The sequence below is a fragment of the Pithys albifrons genome, chromosome 4 (genome assembly GCF_047495875.1).
Source record: "Pithys albifrons albifrons isolate INPA30051 chromosome 4, PitAlb_v1, whole genome shotgun sequence".
Lineage (NCBI taxonomy): Eukaryota > Metazoa > Chordata > Aves > Passeriformes > Thamnophilidae > Pithys > Pithys albifrons.
Genome location: NC_092461.1, coordinates 92,511,438 through 92,533,462, shown reverse-complemented (window position 1 = coordinate 92,533,462; position 22,025 = coordinate 92,511,438). Strand labels below are relative to the sequence as shown.

The window sequence follows — 22,025 nt, the reverse complement described above, 5'->3', positions numbered from 1 at the left end:
AGCATAAGAAATGGCATAATGATGATGTGTGTCCTTTCTTGTTTACCGAAAGAACTTTGCATCTATTTCAATTGTTCTCTGCGTGTTTCTACAGCATTTTATGTTATCACGTGTATTTCGAGGTCAAAAGAAGAGATTGGGATTAATTGGCTGCCAAAGGTGAACAAATAGATACTGGCATGAACTGAAATGAATTGGACTGTGGAGAAGGCAATGGCCATATGTTTTGCTGTTAAATTGTCTCCTTGCCTGACTGGAGACTTGTCCTGCAGCTTCACTGTTAGTGCATCTGGCTGCCCTCGCTGTTTGAATAGTGGCTGTACTTCTATAATACTTCTTGCTTATATTCATTTTCAGGCCTTCAGCTGGGGAACTCACCATCTCAGATTGTACTCTGTTTATCATATTTGCATACTTATAGTGAAGTGACCCTGTGATTATTTGAACCATGCCTTTTTATGACCTGACCTGGTCTTAGCAAAACTACTGGAAGTTCCTTACCATAGTGCTGCAGCACCTATTTAGCCAACTTAAGAACTCAGGGGATTACAATTACCAGAGGGGAGAAATCTATACATGAACACTGAGAATTGTGGAGCTCTGTGCTTTGAAGGGCTGTCAGACCTTGTTCTGTAGTGTTTTGTATGTGGTGTTTCTGAAGTACCAGAATAATGCACCCTCAGGTTCTTCTTATGGGAACACTGGTTTTGTCAGGTTTTTGGAGCATTTTGTCTGCTTAGGTGAATTACCTTAGTGGAAGCTGAATCACGGGTAACTCGATCAGATCTCCTAGATATTGTCTTCAAGAATAATCTGTAGGTGCGTGGTAGGTTGATTATCTTGTCTTGAATGCTGACAAAAAGTATGTCTCAGAGCTTGCCTGAGTTCAGTCTCCCAGCAGCCCTTCTATGGTTATGGAATAGGAAACTGCTCTGTCTTGCCTCTATTGCACTGTTATCTAACATACTACAGAAGATTTTATTGGATAGGGTCTGTCATTTTTCTCAGATAAGGAGATCCAGTGGCTGCACTGGATGTAGAATTTTTAACTGTGTAAGAAGAAATAAAAGTGGTCAGTTAAGCCTGTTTACCTGCCATCTATTTAACTACATGCAAGTTGAATAAAAAGACAGTGATGAAGTGAAAATCCGTGCTTTTTTGCCTTTTTTCTCTCCTCTCTCTGGCAGTATACTGTAGTGGCTCTCCTTTGAATAAAAAGTGCAGTAGTCTCACTATAATTCTTCAGTCCTATAATTTATGAAGTTACTGGATTCTCCTTACTATTCATGCCTGAAGATTTCTACAGGAATAGGAAATCCATAAATTATGAAAATGTTAACTGAAATTTGGGAAGTGGAGGGGAATTTGTAGTTCTTCCTTCCTGGCTGCATCCCACTCTTTCAGGGGGTTGATGCTGCAGGTATGGGCACTGATTTGACTTTTGCTATTAAAATCAGAAAAATGTCTCCCATGAACGTTTTCTCCCTCCACATTCCCCAGTTCCAGCCCCTACCCTCCCTCAGTTACCTGTACACTACTGTAAGAAAATTGGTGTATGTTACAGATGGAAGACTAAGGCAGTACTGAGTTGTAGTCCAAATTTAAATATGGAGAGGGTGCCACCAACAGTCAGTTAAAGGAAGTGAAGTGAAATAAAAAAGTTGTAGGTAGCTCAGAAATTGTTTCATCCCTCAAAGGTAAAGTTAAGAATGCTTAATTGTAAGAATGAAAGTTAATTTATTTTTTTTCCCCTCCAGGTGAAACAATTGCACAGCTCACAGACGTGGCAAACTTGGATCATCCAGAATCTGATAGCCACATAACAATCTTTACAGACAAAACGGGTGTGGTAAAAGCTGCAAGATTGTTGCTTTCTTCTGTCACAAAGGTGCTGGTGTTAGCAGATCGAATTGTTATTAAGCAAATTATAACTTCCAGAAACAAGGTATTTGTCACTTGTTTTCTGTTTTGTTTAACTGATACATGCAGTCAGTGCAAACAAGTGGTGGTAACTGAAGTGGTGTTTTCATTGTATCTCTACAGGAAGTGTTAAATAAAAATGGTAAAAATGAATGTCATGCTCGTGTTTATCTACCAGGTATCTGAAAGAGGATGGCTGTAAGTCAGTAGGATCAAAATAGCAATTTTCGATGACTCTGCATTTCATGTGACCCATATTGCTCTCTTGGCTTAGTATGCTGGACAAGATGCTTATTTAACTTTAAGTTTGCTGCGAGGTGAAAAGTGTGTCTGTTGGAAAAATGGTCAATAAAAGCTTCTACTTGCTAATGACAGGATGTTTGTACTGTCAGGATCAAGACAAGGGGAGCACTATGGATGTGTCTAAGCAGAAAGCTGTGAGGAATTCATATGAAAGTCTGTGCTAGTGAAGTGAGGCTTACAGATTAAAAGTTTTTTGTGCAGTTTAATTTAGGTCTTGAAACTTAGCATGAGTCTAGTTAGTTAGTTTAAATAATGTATGAAGGCCCATTTAACCTCAAATGTAATCCATTTCATGCAGTGCAGACTTCACTGTCTTGCCTGTAGGATATTCTTCCTTTTCTTTTTCTCCACAATGTGCTAAAACAAAAATAGAAAAACATCATGTTTGAAAAATGAGGACCTGATAGTATCTGGGTTTTTCATTAATTTTGAACTCATAATCCATAGCAGTGCCCCTCTTTCCTCTTTTGACTCCTCATGGTGATGTCCCAATTTGCTTTCCAGACATGCTGTCTCTATTTTGCACCTCTTAGATTCAAGGCAGTTAGTTGTGTCCAGGATTCAAACCCAATGAAGATACCTGCTGTTGGTCTGACTCTAGGCTTGGCATCACTCATTTGCTGTCTTTGTGCTGTTTCCTTCTCCCAGTGGTTGGTTAAGGTGGCAGCAGTTTTATCAATATCAGTTTGATGAAGTTACTTGTAGCTTTGGTCTTTTCTTGCCCTGGAGACCAGAATGGTGCATTGGATACCTTTTGCTGCTTTTCTGCTGTTGGCTGCAGCCATGTAGTGACCCCAAGTAATACACCTTTCCAAAAGTGGCTGGTGGTAATGCAGATTCAGGCTATAAAAAGCAACTCTGCAAGTGCATGTATCGTGAAAGGACAAGGAGGGATATATCCTTTCAGCAACAGGCATAGTTTCTGATTATTTTAAATATATATGATAACATTGTCATATATACACAGATGTGAATGTGGTAAGCGTAGGTGCAGAATTTAATTTTGAAGGCATTTCAAGCAAAGTCTCATATTCCAGAGTAAGCATATCTAACTCTGACTGCCATAAAATAACCTGAGTTGGAAGGGACGCACAAGGATCATGGAAATCTAGCTCCTGACTCTGCACAGGACAATTGCAAGAACCACACCATGTGCCTGAGTACTTTGTCCAAACACTTCCTGAACTCTGTCAGGCTTGGTGCTGTGACCACTTCCCTGGCGAGCCTGCTCCTGTGCTCAACTCTCCTCTGGGTGAAAAACCTTTTCCTAATATCCCCTCAGTCTCTTCTCCAGGCTCAACAGACCAAGTGACTTCAGCCACTCCTCATACAGCTTCTCTTCTAGACCATTCACCATCCTTGTAGCCCTGCTTTGGACAATCTCTGACACCTTAATGTCTTTCTTACATTGTGGTGCCCAAAACTACACACAATATTCAAGGTGAGGCCACACGAGAGCAGAGCAGAGTGGGACAATCCCCTCCCTCGACCAGCTGGCGATGCTGTGCCTGATGCCCCCCAGGACACTAGTCTTTGTGGTCTTTTGAGTTTTACTGCATTCTCCTTTCTGTGCATAGTGCACATATGTTTGAGAAAGTCTGCTGCTGTTTATGGTACCAGTAGCACAATTTACATCTCTAGGATCAAATTAAACCAACAATGGTGTCTTATAGAGGCCTGGTGTTTCTATATGCTGTGATCCCTGTGAATAGTGTGTCAGACACTGCTATGATGGATAGCAAAGAAGTTTGTCCTGTAAGAAACATTGTGATAGAGGGATGATATAATTAGGGACTTAAGAAGTGCACACAAATGCTCAGAGACAGTGTAGTATAATAGGGCATAGAGGATGGAAAGGTAGGAACAGGATCATCAGCACTGCCAACTGGAACAGACTGTGGCTTCTTGAAGTGAGTCATTATTCCAGAAGATCTCAGCTCCATTTTTATCTTAGAAGCTGAATGCCCAATGTTAAACTTCGATTGCTAATTTTTTTTTGCTGAGGCACTTTCTGTACACCTTTTATTTTCATTGTTATCATTGTCTTCCTCACATGAAATGAGACAACCAAAGGCAAAGGATAGAAAAACAACATAGTGGTTGGACATCTGGTTGCACAGAATGATGAAGTGATTGAGATCTTCTGAAATGGAAGAGCTTAACCTCTGGCTGATGATCCCAATGATCTATTCCTGATTCTGCATTCTCTGCAACGTCCTTGTGTTCCTAGATTGTGTGCATTTGTGTGTCCCTGCCTACACCTTTCCACCATACAAAATTAGTTTCATTGTCCGTCAGACTTAGTCACTGCATTGTTGAGCTTAAGGTCTTGCTCCGCTTGCTGTCACCAGTCAGTTTAGGAGTGCCAGAACAATGAGCAGCGAAATGACAGGTAGTGGGGAAGCTGAGCTGCTGCACTGTGCAGATTGGATCAAAATAAGGATGTGCCCTGAAGTGCTGTCAGCCTACGACTGCCCGTCTGAAAGGCGACCTTCATACTGCAGCAGTATCTGTGCAAGACCAAGTGCTAATTTAGATATTAGTAGGAACTTAAAGCCTTATTTGGCTGCATACTTTTAATCTTGTATTTTAAAATGTACATTTTCATTACTATCTGTGTGTTATGTTGAAGAACTTTTAAAATTAAAAAGGAAGACATCACAGGTATTTTGCATTGTAACAGCTTCTTGAATAAATTTTTGACAAATTTAGAGCTGTCTGTACAGTTGCTTGGAATGTCAGCTCTGCCTGGGATGTCTAGAATTATTAGATCTAATGGAAATGCATGTGCTTTCACTGAAATGTTTATTTGACAAGATTTGTCATGAGAGAAACACTTGCTCTAGGGTAACTAGGGTGCAGTTGTTTGCAACCAAGACCATACTCATGAAATACTATACTTGCTTAAATCAAGAATGGTAGAGCATAATTAATATTACATTTTAATCCATTCTTAGAAGAGAAAGTTGGACCTCAACTTGTATGTTTTCTGTTTTCTCCACACTTACTTTTCTACAACCTCACTCAGTCCTGTGGTTCTCTCCTTCCACTCTCATACTGCTATTTTCACATCTTTCCCTTTGTGCAGCTTCCTTCCAAGTTCTTTATACCCCATCCTTGCTCATGCATCGGCAGCTGAATCTGGAAAGTCCCTGTTTTCTACAGCCTCTGTGGAACTGGCTGCATGGCATAATATACTCAGACAGATACTGCAGTCTAATATTGCACGATAAAGCTGTCAGTTGCACGGTAGGGGCGGGATTTAGTGGGACATTTGCTTCACATGGGTTATAACTGTGGATGAGCAGCTGCTCTACCACAAAGAACATGTGTTTCTGGGAGAGTTTGCCAGGGTTGCAGGAAAGGGGTATTTTGCCATAATCAGGTATGTAGACTGCTTTTTTAGTTGAGGGGAAGATAACTTTTGGCATAGGAAAAGAAAAATAAGTTGAAGTTTCTCCCTTTCAAGTACAGATTTATAAATTTTCATGTGTTATCTCCAGTCAGAAAAACAATAACTGCTTTGACTGTTTTCCCTTCTGAAGACTTGTAGTGGATTTAAAAGGTCACTTTGAGATTAGCAAGTATACATCTAACCTGAAAAACCCTGATCTTAATTTCTGTTATCAGCCATACTGTAGTGACTTCACAGGAAGTAATCAGTAATTTATAAGCTATGTGATGGTTTTTGCTGAATGGTGAAAAAAATGCTGGGTTTACTTGCTTTAATGTATCATAAGAGCTTGATACAACTTAGGTATATTTAGTTCTTTATTTTATGTACAACTAATAAAAGTCTCTAGAGTTAGAGAAAGTTGCTATGGAAAGTATAAAACTATGCATTTTTAAGTTTCTTGGTTACTTTTGTTGAATTCTGTTGCCTTTTGTTTTTTAATGAACAGCACCACTGAAACAACTGTATGTGGAACTGTGGTTTTAGACTTTGAAAGTTATGCATGTGAAATTGGACTTTGAAATTGAGAGTTACAACACCAGAATATAAGGTGTATGTTAATTTTAAAAACACATTTTTTCCTAAATCTGGAAGCTGAATCCTGTTGATACTAGGAGGAATGAGGAAAATGTTTTTGAGTACTGACAACAGGTGGCTCATTTTGAATGAAGCTTGATTATTAACTTACACTTGATTACCATCTGTTGAGTTATTAATGCTTAAATAGTAAAAAAATATATGCATGTTAAAGTATACAATTTAGAAATTTCTGTAAATAACAGTATTCCTAGTTTAATAATAATGTTTTCAGTTTAGCATCTTGATAATTTGCAGTATTTTCCCTTATCCTGCAGGTTCTTGCAACAATGGAACAACTAGAAAAAGTCAGTAGTTTCCAGGAGTTTGTACAAATATTCAGCCAGTTTGGAAATGAAATGGTAGAGTTTGCCCATTTAACTGGAGATCGGCAAAATGTGAGTATTAATTATCTGGAAGATTTGGGTTCTTCTGGGATAATTAATGAAACAACAATTAATGGGGTCCTGGTCTGTCCTTGCTCCACCCAAAGGACATCTTATGATTTTAAAGCTCAGCCTGAGAGGTACCACTGCATTGTTTGATCTGCATGTCTTCCAGCCTCCTGGTTGCATGTTATTTGTAGTGTCCTTTGGCTTCAATCACTGTCTTTTGGCTCTAACTTTTCTGGCTCATTACATTGGTAGAGAATTTGTTTGTTGTTACTTGACAGAAATATTTGATGTTTGCACTTAGTGAAGGGACTTGAAGGCAGAGTAATCATTTTAGAAAAGGATTCTGAGAAAGCATCTCCTTGGTGACTTCTTAGGGTTTGTTTTTTATTATTATTATGGAATATTTTAAGTTTAGGTCAAGTTCTTCTTATGTTAGGGCAATGATTTTTTAGTTCTCACATGCAGCTACTCCTTCAAAGCCTTTCATTCATGCAGGAAATTTTTTCCCCACTACTTCCATGTAAGTAAAGGGTTTGCTGAGGCCTAAGACTTCTGCTGTGAGCTCTGGTTGCCTTCCCTTGATGATCCAGTCCTCTATTCAGAACTGAACCTGGGTTTGATACAGAGTCCCTAATAGCCAGCAAAATTCAGAATTCAGTTTGTATAAACAATTGGCCAACCATATCTTTCCTTTTGTTGATATGTGCTGAGTCTTCTAAGTACGTGCTGTGTCAAAGAACCATTGCTGGGAAAGCTACATATAATTAAAGGAAATACCTGCTTGGAAATGAACTCTTATTTTTCCCTAAAGTATTTATAACAGTTGTTCATTTGAAAGAGGAAGATGCATTACTAGCAAGTGATACTATTGTGAATTATTTTTGATTTTCGATGTTCACTGGTATTTTGCTCTCCCCTCCTTGAGTCTTTTGGAAAGAGTGTTTCATTACCACTTTTAAAATAGCATCTACTTTCTTGATATGCTCAGTATACAGTGTGTCAGCTGATATGTGGCATTGCTAGTCTTCTTGTGAGGAAACATCCCTCAAAGTATTATTAGCCATGCTGGAAACTCCTGAATACCATCAGATTTATCAGGAGTGTAATGTCACAATTTCAGTAATGAGCTGTTTTGTTGTTTGATTGTTTTTGGGTTTTGTTTGGATTTTTTTAATGTGATGATTCTGATCTTACAGATTTTCTGTAGCTGCTAAATGCAAGTTCTATAAAAATGTCAAAAGGGACTGCTGCTGTGATTTATCTGGGTGGTTCTTTTAATGTCGAGTAAATTAGGATTAATTCCATCCTGTAAACTGTTCCCTTTTCAACCAGTCCCATTCAGTTGTCTGTTTAACACTCAGGACTCAGCTGTCTTTGTGAGAAGTGAGAATACTGTAGTTGAAGCTTTTTAAGTTCTTCCTATGCTAGACACTCTTACATGTCTTGCCCTTTTCCCCCACATCCCAGTGTGGAATCTAAATTCTTTCGTTTTGATGGACTTTGTGGCGGGTTAGTTCAGTTTTGCAGGTGTATCTCTCTCCCTGGGGAGTTCTTGATAGGTTTATGTACCCAATGCAGAGCAATACAGGGGAATTGCTTTTATAGCCTGTTAAGACTTTCTTTATTACTGGTTTATAGCAAATATAACACTGAAGTAGAAACAAGATTTAGCTTATATTTCCTCCACTGAGGTACAAAAGCAGGTGTTTTTTGTCTCTGCCTTACCCTCCCCCCCATTTCAGAAAATATTTCTAGTCAGCTATTCTTTTCCCCTCATTTTTCTGTTTTATGAATTGTGCTATATGATAAAGATAGCAAAATTAGCAACAGCTTACGTAACATCCTCTGAGATTTTCCTTCTTTGTAATCTGAATTGAATAGAGCCAAGAATAAATGCATAAATTAAAATCTTCTGTGAAAACCAAGTTCTAGATCATGAGTTAGGCTGAAAATAGCAATTGTCAGACATTAGGAAGCTTTCTCACAACCCATTCATCTGCAAGAGAGTTTCTTTTTGCCAGTCTCACAAGCAGTTAGTGTTTTAGATACTGTGTAATATTCAGGTAGGGCAGTTAAATGCCTCCCTGACATCCGATCGCGTCAGATCTCGGAAGCTCAGCGGGGTCAGCCCCGGATTAGTACTTGGATGGGAGACCTCCTGGGAAATGCCGGGTGCTGTAGGTTCTAGTCCTGAGGACTTCACTGTCACTGTCCAAGCTCGCTCGGCCGTGGCAGATGAACCTCAGGAGTTAAACGGTGGGGCCAGTTCTGCGCACGCTGAGCCTCACCTAAAATCCCCTGCGCAGGCTGGAAGGGCACACCCACGTGGGGGGACAGCCCTTCCCAAATCTTCGTTTGCAAAGTTTGGCCATACATACATTACATACATACAATATTCAGGTAACTTTTTTCTTTTCATGTTTAGGATTTGAAGGATGAGAAGAAAAAGGCTAGAATGGCAGCATCCAGGGCTGTTCTTGAGAAGTGCACCATGATGCTCCTGACTGCTTCAAAGGTGAGTGACTGTGTGCACCCGTACGCAACTTGGCTGAAGCACACAGCATGTCATCTGGCAGGTTAGCTGACTGTCCTCTTGGCCCCAGTTTCAACTTCCTGCTAAAGAAGGGTGCAAGAGTAAAGAACGGGTAAAGAAAATCTTTATATTCTCAGTAGTGGTGTGAATTCTACTTAACAGCAGTTTAACAGAAAGAATTCATCATATTCTAACACATTCTTTAGACTTGCCTTAGCAAGATATACTGGGTTGAGTGGCAAAATGCCAACTGTCCAGGACAGAGTGAAAAGGGTTTCTCCTCCCCCCAACCAGCTAAGGGGAAAAGAAGAGGGAGAGAGGAAAAAAACTTCCAAAGCCAGGTCTATGCTGAAACTAACTACATGTATTTATACAGAAAAGAGAAAGTTAAGAGGATACTACAATATAACACACACTTACACAAGTTACATATATATAACAAGGAATAGCTTCCCACTCCCCAATTAATACAAAGCCCATTACTCTAAACTCATAAGCACTCCAACAGACCCTCAGCAAGAAAGAGAAAGTATAACAACAAAATATCTCTACTTCCCTGAATGCAAACAAAATGCAAGCAGAGGCAACAGGAGCAGGGCCCAGCATAGTAGAGGAGCTGCTAGGTGTCCTCCTCTTAGTGCAGCCATGATGGAACTAACCAAGCCACTCCCACACACTGGATTTTACCCCCTTTGAGATGATGTAGTATGGTATGGAATACAATATTTTTGGCTGGAAGAAGTCAGCTGTTAGCTAGCTCAGCCCAGCTTAAATCAGCTGACAATCCTCGGCCTAGCTGAACTTTAAAACCTAAGTTTAGGCCCACCTGGCTAAACCCATAACACAAGATTATATATATGTATTTCAATATATTGCATGTGTAGTCTTTCATAATAGTTACATTATTTTCTTTCAAAAGACTTGTCTGAGGCATCCAGACTGTGAATCTGCTCGTATTAACAAAGATGGAGTTTTTCATCGGATGAGACTAGCTTTGGAACAGGTGATAGAGATTGTAACTGACTCTAGATCAAATGGAGAAAATGAAATGGCCCCCATCAGCATATATTCTGGCATCAAAGAATTCAAGGTAAGAGTAGAAATCATATTGTTTTCTGCAGCCAATAATGTACCTCATAACTAGGATGTTTGAAAAAAAGAAAAAAAACTAGTTTTAAATTCAAAATGGTGGAGCTGCATCTCTTCAGCAGCATTAATAACTGTCCCAAAATGTTAGAGAACCTGACAAGAAGGGATTATAATTTCATAATCATTGCTAAAATACACCTCCTGAAACTTGCCATCTCCTTCTGAATCAGTATGCATTCAGAACTGTAATGTTCTGTTGAGGTGATGCCGTGACATTGAATAACCTGAAGTATCAGGATCTGATCAGACCTTCATTAAAATAGTTGTTGTTCAGGAATTCTTACTTTGTAATTGTAAAACTGCAGACAAAAATATTTATGTAATCATTTATAAGAGCAAACTGTCATTCAGGTAAAATGTTCTGAGTTGCAACTGTATCTTGGAGCTCAGTTGATTTTTTTCCCTCATAAAGGCTTTTCTAAATTTTGTACTCTGTTAAGAACAGTTAATGAACAAGCATGTCATACTGCTTTTGAGTCTGTCACTTTGATTCAATTTATTTTTTTATTATTACCCCCTCTCAGAATTCAATTGAAATTTTTGCAATGTGCCTCAAAGTATTCAATTTGCTGCATACAAATTTTTAGGCAACTACTCAAAATAGATGACATGGTTGTGCAAAGATCAAACAAAATTGAAATACACATTTAATAGCTGAAACTTACTGAACTTAAGAACTTTTTACTGACAGCAGTGGAACAGTGATGTGCTTGCTGTTAACTCCTGATAAGTGGCTAGTAAGGTGTTGATAGCATTGTTGCTTTAAAAAAAACATCTCAGACCCCAAACTGGATGTCTGGACACAAGCAAATTTTTGGATTACTTTGAAAATAATTGAATAACTAAAAAAAAACACTGAGGAGAAAAACAAAATGTAAAATGATGCATTTACTTTCTGCATTTATGTCACAACTTTATAATCACATAAATGCTCAAGGAACTGATATGCTTCTTTTTCAGAATAAGGTGGAAGGTCTTCGTGAGAATCTTTATTTCCTCTCGAAAGAGAACCTTACGACAATGCTGGAAGTTATCTTGGAACATACAGAAGACTTCACAGACTCTGCCTATACCAGCCATGAGCACAGAGAACACATTCTGGAGCTGTCTAAACAGGCTAAAATGGAACTAGAGCAGCTGGTTTCAGTGTGGATGCAAGCTGTAAGAGCTTTTTAGCAAAGTAAATCTTTTCACCTCTACTTTGGAAAGAAATTTTAAATGCAGTCTTTCTTCTGCTCTGGGAAGAGAGAACTGAATGTATTCCTCACAGTAAGAGCTGATCAAGGAAGCCACAGTTTGTTCTGTGCTTCTGCAGCTTCCATATGTTCTGTCCTCCCCCTGCCCCAGTGCTATTTGCTTCATTGATTCTTTGATGGCTAAATTAGGCTACTGGTGGCAGTAGACTAATTTTAATGAAGCTGTAAGTGGAAATAAGGCAGTGAACAGAAGTATCATCATGCAGCCTTAACAGTTAGGTCTTTTTGTAGAGTACTTCAGAGGTTTCAATTTTCCTGATCCCATAGCAGTGACCATAGTTTTGTTTCTTGTTTTCAACAGAATATTGAAAATGGTTAAACACTGGAAAATTGCCTGTTCTTTTAATTCTTGTGGGAGGAGGAAAGCAACACTAAGACTTACAGGCTATTTTTCTTTGTCCTTTTTATGTGATTTAAATTATGGTAGTTTTTAGAGAAGAAGCATGTTAAGCCTCTCTCTGTCATTTGTCTTACTTGTTCCTTGAAGGTGATAGAAGATACTTGCAAAAGCGGGAGGAAAAGCAGAGATGGCAAATGCAGTTTCTGGTTTTGATGTTGACTTGCTTTCAGTCTTGCTGCTGGGGAAATCTATAGCACAAAATCTTACCAATATCTGAAATATGCCAGATGTGTACTAGTATAGCATATTTACTTACTTGGGCATATTAGTTATGAAAACCATTATTCTTCCTTTTTTTTTCTTTGAATCAGATACTGCAATCAGGTGTTCTTAATGCAGTAGTATAGTTTGAAGGGCATATATGTTTTTCTGAATACAGAATATTGCTATGGCAAACGAGTCACATATACAGTATTAATTGCATAGACACCCTTAACTGTAGAAACTGAACCTGTGTTTATCTTGGTGTTGGATGTTAGCCCTGGTGGGCAGCTGTGTAAACACTGCTCAACAATAACTAACACATCCCTATGTTTTCAGCACTGTTTTTATCACAAATCCAAAGCAGCACCATGCCAGATTTATGAAGAAAATGAATTCTATCTGAACCAAAACTAGGACACTTGGGTATTTTTCTAAGCTGTATTACTGGTGGAAAATGATCACCTCTAAATACCTGCTACATTTCAAGTGATAGAAATGAGAGCCTTGAACAAGATTATGCATATATTGATCCATGAAAATACTTGGGTGTGCACATGTGTGCTTATGCATTAAATGTTTTTATTAATAAATAACCCAGCCTAGCTGTGACTAAAGACACAGTAGCAGATAAAATAGCATCAGCTCGCTGAAGTGGCTTTTTAGTTTCAGCTCAACAGCTTCATTTGAGGGTGAATATTTTCTGAAGGATCTTTTTATAATTCAATATAGAATATTTGGTATAACATTTTAGGTACCATTTTATTTTAAAAGACTGTTTATAGTTTAAAAAAATTGCCTTAAACTCTTGTTTTACTTTAAACTGATCAGATAGATGATTTTTGGAACTTAAGGAAACCCTTTTTCTGAAAAAAAAAAACCCCAAAAAAAACCTTAGTGAGGCTTAGAAGTAATTCCTGTTGAACAGAAGCAGTCAATTAGATTGCATCACTGTTATTTTTAGATTTCATTTAGTTATAAATGTTTCTACAAAAGAATTTTTCAAATAGAATATACACAGGATTTGCATGCATTTAATCTGGAAAGAAAAGGCTGTCTTCTAAAGCTTCTTCAACTAATGACACATGATGTGAAGGTGGGTTTTGCTGGGTTTTGTGTAATGTCTTGCTGGTTGCTTTCTTTGGCTTGTAGCAAAACCAGAAGACAAAGGATCTCATGGAAGACTTGGAAGTAGCCATTTTAAAAACATGCCAGTGCATGAATGAACTTAAAAGAGAGGTAAGTGTAACTAAAGCAAGATAAACTGAATCAGTGTTTGAATTTCATACTTGTTATATGTGAAGTTGTAAAATGGGATCCTGTACCCAAAAAGGATGATACCTATTTATAGACAAGAGCAGCTAAATCAGAATTACATCAGGGAGCTGGTATCTTCTCTGTCTTTACTGATCAGAAATCTGTTGGATGCATAGGCTCATTGCTAACTGGCAGAAAAGAAGTGTTCAGAGTAAGTACTATGTATATAATCATTACTTTAAATGCGAAGGCAAACTTCCTTGGGGATTTGTGCATCACTGTTTTACATTCTTTTTCTTGTAGTGTGTGCCTAAATTCATAAATTACATTTGCAGTTTGTTTTTACTTAACTTGTTCTATTGATTTCTCTTGCAGAAATGTGTTATGACAATGACTTATACTCAGGTTTTTTTCTCAACTGGGCAGCTGTGTATGTGCCTGCTGTAAATCATGGTTCTTTTCCTAAATGCAAGCATGCTGGGAGTCACCTTCCATACACACATAGAACAACTGCCTGTTTGGTACATGGGATGGACTGCATTTGCTGATCAGGGCCCTCCCCCTTCCTAGTAAGGAATAGCATTGCTGCCTTATCCACAGATTTGAGTCAAATACAGAATTACTGGTTTCTGGCATTCTTCCCAAATTTTTGCAGATTATTCAGATATCTTTTCAACTACTTCAGATTACTGTTCTTTTAAATAGATGGAGAAACAAAGGCTAAGAACAGAGGGTTTCAACACAGAGCAGTGCAAAGATGTTAGAGAAGTGTGGTGAACTTACTTAGGCTGAGCTGTCTGCTGCTGTAACTGAGAAACCTCAACTGCTCAGAAAATCATGCTCCCCTTTTTATCATAGAGGTGAAATGAGTAATTTTGTCTTCCTGATTACAATTCTGCAGCTGTCCTGAAAACTTGAACAGTGCTTTGAGTCTATTTCAGTTGCAGTTAAGTGCTTGATGCTTCTGCTGTCAGGCAGTGTGTTGGACTCCCAGAAAGTGGAGGGTACATAGTTTGTGTGCTTTGATTAATAGTTTGCAATTTGGTTGCCATTATGTAGGGAATCAGTAGCAGAGCTTTTCTAAAATGTCATTCAGCTGCTTTAACTGTACGATTACCCTTTTTGAGCAACATCGTTCCTGGGTGCTGAGTGAGGTGGAAGGGATGATTGCCAGTCTAATTAGGATGCACCTGTGTAATTGCATAAATCATTAAGCCACAGGTAGCTGGAATAGGGTATATTTTTTATTAATATCCTGTATTTTCTTGCAGCTCTATAAATGTCTTAATATACCATCCTGCCCCCCCCCCAGGTTTATATTTATGAAAATGTCTTGCAGCAAAGACTGCACATTTACCACACTTAAAGAACTTTGTCATGTGACAAAAACAGAAAATTACCTTCTGTAAACCAGCTAATAAAGGCATAAAATACAAAATGGTGGGTTACCTGGCCCCTGTGGTGCCATCATCATAGCTAGGCTGCGCGAATGAAGATTGGGAAGGGCACTACCCACGCTTGCTGCAAGTGTGCTGGTGGCTAAAAAGGTCGATACGGGATAGGCAGGTCAGGTCACAAAAGGCACAGGATTGATGCTACACTTAAAACTCAATTGAGACTATTATGTCATTTTTGTGGTTCTCTATGTAGTGATTGAATTCATCCCAAAATAGCCATTGTTCTTTACATGGCTGAGGAGGACTGTCCTGTCAGTCTGACTTGGGGTGCTGCAGTGTATCAGTCAGCAACCAGGATCTCACCGGTAAAATGAAAGTATTGTGACTCCTAAAATGCTATTGAGAGCCTGAGTGGGTGAGAACACAAGACAGCCTTGTTAAATGTAGTTCTTTCCCATCTCTGTCTCTTCATGGAAGAAACAGAAGTTATGCTTCTTCCTTGAGATGATTTTCCTGCTAACCATCAGAGACAGCATTAAGTAGAATTATATTTCTTTTTTAGATCATGATGAAAAGAATCTGTAATGAAAAGGTAATCTCTATGTAGCCTATATATAAATGAGAATTGCCAGTTCTTACTCCAACATGACAAGCCTTTCACATATCTTTTCTTCAGAGCTGACTTAATTTCTGAGATTAGTGGTTTGTGCTAATTTTTAATGCCATACAAGCAACGTTATGTAAATAGTTTATAGCAGGTTGTCATAGCTGTTTTCTTTCTCCTCTAAAAACAGTTGCAGCAGGTTTTGAGGCAATAATTCAGTTGTCTTTTGTGATATTAAAAAACAAATCCAGAAAAACTTAATTCTGGGTGCACAGGAAGTACTGCCAAGGGAAGGGTGTAAAAATAAATAGAGTCTAATGAAATGAAAAAAAACAGCTTATCATTCCAGTAAACATTCTCTTCTCTACAGCATTAATTCCAAGATTATTCCACTCACAAGAGCTTGAAAAATGCTTTCTCCTTGAACAGCCAAATTTGTTCTATATTCAGTGTAGTCTAGCAATGTGAGTGCAATATTACAAGATTCATAATAATCTTATAAGCATAAGAGTACTCTGCTATTTCTAAAGAGCTTGCTATTTTGGTTTTACCTATGTTCTTAAGGGCACAGGTAAACTACTGACTGGCTACTAGAATTAGCAGCAGCTGTCACTGGTAGGTGTTGTCAAGCAGAGTCCTTCACAGCACAATTTCAGCAGATCTGTGTCTGAAAGTGTGTCTGGGTTTAGGGGTGGGTTTAAAGGAGAAGTTTCTCTTTGCTTCTTGGGAGTGTAGGAAGAGTGTTTGAGACTTCTCCAAGACCCATCTCCTTGAAGAAAAGATGTTTTTTACTTTCTTAAGTCTGTGTCACAAGCTGATTATAAAGCAAGGTTTTCTTTTCATGACTAATAATTCTAATGTATTATAAACTCAGATTTTGTGGCTTTGGTCTAAATTGTGTTCTGTATGAGAAGTGAAGTGGACATTGTTCTTTGCTTATGCTGAACTTGGTGACACACAGATTCATGCACCTGTTTTTTCCCCAGCTGCAACATAATCAGAAAGCAGCAGGGTGGTAACTTCATGTTCTCATTTTACCCAGCTGCTCTTCTGTTTCTCTCCATATTTCATTGGGGTGTTGTTGGATTTGGTTGGTTTTTGGCGTTTGGGTTTGGGGTTTTTTTTTGAGTGCAGTGCATTTTATCTTTGTACTGTTAATAGTAATAGAAGAAATAAACCCCCCAATAATAAGAAAGCTGTATATGAGTCTTCATGGCAGTAAAATTTTGCTGCTTGGAAAAATTAATACGTCTCCTACGTTTGTTTGACTTGGCACTGAATGGTTTTTTTTCTTTTCTTTCTTTCCTTTTAATGCTACTCAAGATCCACAGTGCAGCAACATCTTTGGCAGCAGATCTTCTGAAATACCATATGGATCATATGGTTCTCAAAGCATTAAAAATCACAGGAGTAGAAGGAAATCTTGAAGCTGTAGCAGAATATACTTGCAAGCTATCAGAGCAGAAAGAACAACTTGTTGAGGTGAGTTCACAGCAGCTTTCATGTGTAAGACACTTAGAAAATGAGTGGCTGGATTTGCATCAATCTATACTTTAGGAAGGCTTCACTCTGTGTTTTTGCAATTTTAATTTTGTTTTATTTTCCTGGTATACTGTTGAATGTTGTATTTTTCTTGGGAGAGTCTGAGCCAGAGGTGTCACTGTGGCATACAGGTGTTGTAGAAAGGATACACAGTCATACCCAATTCTCCTCCTGGATCTAGACCCAATCTATATGTATATGTTGGGTCTAAAATATTAATAAAAAAGTAGGGGTTTAGATCCAAGAAGAAATGATAACTCCTTTCTTTCAAGTGGGAGGTTTCCAGCAATAGCTGAATCCAAATATATAAGAATTCTAGAATTTATATGATTAAGTTTATTAAGTTTCTTTGAAGGTCTTGTGTAGTTTTTATCAGTCAAGAGAGCCACTGCAAATCTTTCTCCTTTGTGAAAAGCAGTGTGTAGGTTCCATGGACCTGAATATCAGTTTGATCCAAAACATGGCCATGCAAGCAGTTGTACTTGTACTATCTAATATTAATTTCTAAAAATCACAGTATACAGGGCATGAGGATTCATCCCAAAAGTATGAATATGCAGAAGCAACACCCTTGAACTTCCATGACTGGCAGATCAAGGCTTTGAATTTTTAATTTCAGCTTTAATGTCCCCTCTATCTGTGACTATTTAGCATTCCAGTGAGACATTGATTTTTTTTTTCCCCAGGCGTAACCATGAGGTTAAATAGTGTTTGCATGTGAGGCCTTATAGCATTTCTGATGATGGACAGTGCAGCCTCTGTCCTAAAAAATCCTTTTGATCCGAAAACCTCCATGTTCCTTCTGGACTCAAAGTTCACTCCTAATTAGAAAAAAAAAAAGGCATGTTAGCTTACTGTGAAAGGAAACAGTATTACTTCCCTAAACTAATTTGTTGCTGATTTGCTCAAAGATAATTCAGTCTCCTCGATGATGAAAGCTTAAATTTTCCACATGGTTGCTAATTGCTGAATAAGCCTGTTCTGGTGAAGTCATTTATGCTACGGTTTTTCCAAGTTCTATGTGTGTGATTGCTTTCAGTTCTATTCAGTCATAAATATGTGAAATTGTTTTTGTTTTATTATAATTTATTTATTAAGAATTTTCTTTCTCTTGATGGTTTTCTACACCTTCCAAATCAGGATCTAGCCCTGTTTTTCTTGCAAGTGCTCCCTGAAAAACACCCAGCTGTGTGGTCCCCAGTAAGTTTCTGAAAGGACTATCAGAAGCTTTGTGGGTTTTTTTGTGAGTTTTTGCATGTACACCTTTTCTCACTACTAATGAAAGCATATTTTTTACCATTTTTTTCATATTTTTTAACAAAATTTAGATGTGTCGCTTATTGAGGCATGTTTCTGGCACTGAGCCCCTGGAGATTACTTGCATACATGCAGAAGACACCTTTCAGGTCACTGGCCCACAGGTATGTTTAGCTTTTAACTGGCCATTTCTACTAGACATAAATCAATAAAAATTACTCATGTGAATTTTTTTGAGACATAATGTTGAACTGTTCAAAGCAGTTCTAAGAATGAATTACACTTTAATGCTGGGTAGGAGTTAAAAGAATGCATGAGGAAGATCACCAAGCCTGCAAATACCAGATGAATACACTACAAAGACATAAGAGTAGCGGTTTAGTTTTGGCTTTTGCCTGTGGAGGCATTTGTGAATTCATGTGGAACGTTATGTACTGGGACTTGCAATAGCAAACACTTTGTTCTCTGTCCAGATAATTTCTGCTGCAGAAACACTGGCATTACATCCATCTAGCAAGATTGCTAAGGAAAATCTTGAGGTGTTCTGCGAGGCCTGGGAGTCTCAGCTGAGTGACATGTCTTTGTTGTTGAGAGAAATCAATGATGTGTTTGAAGGAAGAAGAGGTAAGAATACTGTGTAGAAAAATAAAAAGGTATTTTTCAAAACATGTAATCTAAGAATTTTAAGTGTAATTTAGGAAATACTGTTTTCTTAAGAGAAGAGTGAAATAAACAGTTCCACATCCCATGGGATCTGGGTAGCCCTGCACAAATATACATATAGGTTTTGTATAGATTTCAAATCAGGCTGCTCATTGGATTTTTTCAAATAAAAGCATCCAGAAATTTAAAGGTTTGTGTAAGATTAGGTATGTTTAACTTTCTGCATGGTGATTGGTGCTAGGAAAATGAGATGGAATTGTTGAAAGGACAGAAGAGTGTTAGACCCAGCTCTTTGCCAAGTGTGTCCAAATATTAGGGGTGTAGTGCCTTGATCCCACTCTTTGGTTTATCTAAGACATGTCAGCTCATGACAGTCTCAATACAACTTGAATTGTGTGGTGTGTTTAATTAATTTCCTGTGTTTCTGGACTATACATATATATTCTATACTGTCAGCTTGCCTTGTATTCACTTCATAATGTAGTGAATGTAGTTATTTGATTTTTAAATTGCTGTCCTTTCTCCTGGATGGAATCTCTGACGACTCTGCACAATCTTGGGATATTTTCTCTGGTTGGTAAGTTTATTGGTATTTGTACAACACGTAGAGAAGAAAAACCTTGGAATCTTAAGAAAAAAAATCTGTGTTTACTTTTAGCATAGGGTAATTTACCTTTAAAATGGAAGGCATTTTGGTTTTCATTTTTACCCAACATAATTTTTTTTCAGATTATGTCATTAGTGTAGCCTGTCACACTTCTTGCAGCTATGTGTTTGTTTCAGTCTTTAAGGTATACCTGCATACAGATAGAATGTAATATATAATACTACTGAATGTCTTGTATTTTTAAGAAAATTGCTCAGGTTTAAAAGTTTAGAGTTAGTTAAATACAGGGACTTAATTTTTTGTATCTAAGATACAGAAAAAGTAAATCCTAATTCAGGTTAGATGACTCTTTATCAATTACAAAATACTTCATCTTGCTATTAACGTGAGACCTTTTTTCACTTTTAGAGTTTATTTTGTCAGTTTAACTTTCTGTAGTTGATTTTTTGTGTCAGCAGTTCTTTTCTGCCAGCATTGTGAACAACCAGCCATAGGGTATAATATCTTAAATGGTTGCTACTGGTTGCTAGATGAATGTGTGCCTGAGCCTCAAAACTTGTAAAAGGAAAACAATATGTTGAAATTCTGGGTGGGTTAGTGCAGGTTATTGGGAATGTGAGACTTTTGAGGAAAACATGATTGTTATCCTACTTATTCTTCTACCTTGGTCTGGAATGCCACATAAGTATGTGTAGCAATCAGAGATCCTGTTCATGGGCCTTTTAACATTCAGTGGGTTTTTGGTTTGTTTTGGGAGCCAGGGACATACTTCCTTTCTTTAAACATATTTTATAAAATGAAACTTAAATTATGGTATTGCTCTATTATTAAGGTGTTAGAATAAATTTGGAATTTTTAGGACTCATCATGCAGTATCTGATTTTTTTCATATTCATACAGTGGTTTATGTATTTATATATATCTGTGCGTGCATGCATACATAATATATATTAATGTATTTAAAATTAATAGGATGAGAATCATGCAGCCACAGCAAAGCATATACTATACTTGGCTCTCCAAACAAATTATTCTTGATGTGACATGTCCAGCTTCCTCCATAGTTAGTAACTTTGTCTTGGGGCTGCTGATGGCAGATACCACATTTTCCATAAATGGTACTTTCCACTTTCTTTAAAGCATCATTTCACAAAGGCAACCCAATGTCATTGCTTGAAAGAGAGAAAGAATGGGTAGGTGTTGCTGAGCATGTTGGAGGCTATCACATGTGTGGACATAGGTGCAGTGAAGACCACCTTCTCCTGTTTGGCATAGCCAGATGAATCTGTTTTTATTAGTGTCTCTCATTTCCTCAGTCTTTCAGCATAAAGTGTTCTGATACCACCACTGGTAAGATACTAAGCATAGCTTGTATTCTCTATGTGGCCTCAGGTACATTAGGCCTTGTATTGCCAAAACAATGCGTAAGAAATCATGTCTTCATTTTCCTTGTCTTGTGGCCCAGCCTATTAGGGGCTTTCTCTCTGAATCTGGATTGTTTCATATTATAGCCATCTGTTATCTCCTAAGGAATAATTTGGTCTCCTGTATCTACTCATCTTCTACAAAGTTTTCCTCTGTATTGTGGGCTAATCTATTTTTGTTTGCTTGTTTTGTCTTGTTGGACTTCAGAGTGACTTTTGTTATTAAAAGAGTTGGGAGGAGAATCTCACCCAAATACCCCCACCTTTTTGCTACTGGAAAATACCCTAAAGTTAACATTGCCACTTTGAACAGGTTTTTTCTCTCCTAGAAAAAAACAAGTGGTGACCCAGTAAATAAATGAAACTAAAATACTTGTTTGCTAAGAGAGTATAAGAGCAGCATCCACAAATCTTTTGCCTCTGAATGCAGTGAATTTTCACTATTTCATAAGACTTTATTTTCTCGTAATTCATGATACTTGTCTTAATGTTGAGGTTGGTTAAAGTGTCTTTATTTTATGGACTAAATGTATCAAGTGCTTTATTCCTAGTAAAATTGTGACTGTGTGCAACAAAAGATAGAATTACGTAAGAGGTATATATTTTTTTTTCTCCTCAGTGTAAAAACTTGTATTTTTGTACTGCCAATTTAAACATTTGGCTTTGTTAGAGAGTTCAGAATACAGCTTAAGATGCAAAAATTGAATTGTGACTAAATGTGCTGGACACATCAAATAAAAGAAGCATTTTTCGGATTACACTAGATTCACATTGTTTATACTCATTTCTTTTTTTATGAGCAGTTGCATAGCTCCTTATCCAGTGTTTTTTGCATAACAGCAAATCAGGTGTCTCTCACACTGAGGTTCAAAACTCTTATGGATAGAGCTCTACTTAGCTTGCAAGTGAAGCAGTATTTTACTCAATTTTAATGTAATTGCAGCAGCATGCCCACATTGGAATGGGCTGGGGAGCAGGGTGCACAGGCGTGGTGGGCGGGGGGAGTCTGGTGAGCACACCATAGCCCAGTAACCCTCAGGTGTGTTTTGAAAATACTTCTGTGCTGTGCAGAACTGTATGGTGAGGC

General features: G+C 37.9%; 1 protein-coding gene across 1 annotated transcript in view; it reads left to right on the top strand.

The window, feature by feature from the left end:
- The window catches only part of CTNNAL1 (catenin alpha like 1), a 63,127-nt gene that overhangs the window by 29,452 nt on the left and 11,650 nt on the right, over window positions 1-22,025 (top strand). Inside the window, exons 3-11 of the mRNA XM_071554994.1 lie at window positions 1,758-1,945; window positions 6,532-6,651; window positions 9,074-9,163; window positions 10,101-10,271; window positions 11,291-11,491; window positions 13,340-13,426; window positions 16,769-16,927; window positions 18,316-18,408; window positions 18,718-18,868. Of these exons, the coding sequence (XP_071411095.1) occupies window positions 1,758-1,945; window positions 6,532-6,651; window positions 9,074-9,163; window positions 10,101-10,271; window positions 11,291-11,491; window positions 13,340-13,426; window positions 16,769-16,927; window positions 18,316-18,408; window positions 18,718-18,868 (1,260 nt within the window). The remainder of the gene's footprint in view (window positions 1-1,757; window positions 1,946-6,531; window positions 6,652-9,073; window positions 9,164-10,100; window positions 10,272-11,290; window positions 11,492-13,339; window positions 13,427-16,768; window positions 16,928-18,315; window positions 18,409-18,717; window positions 18,869-22,025) is intronic.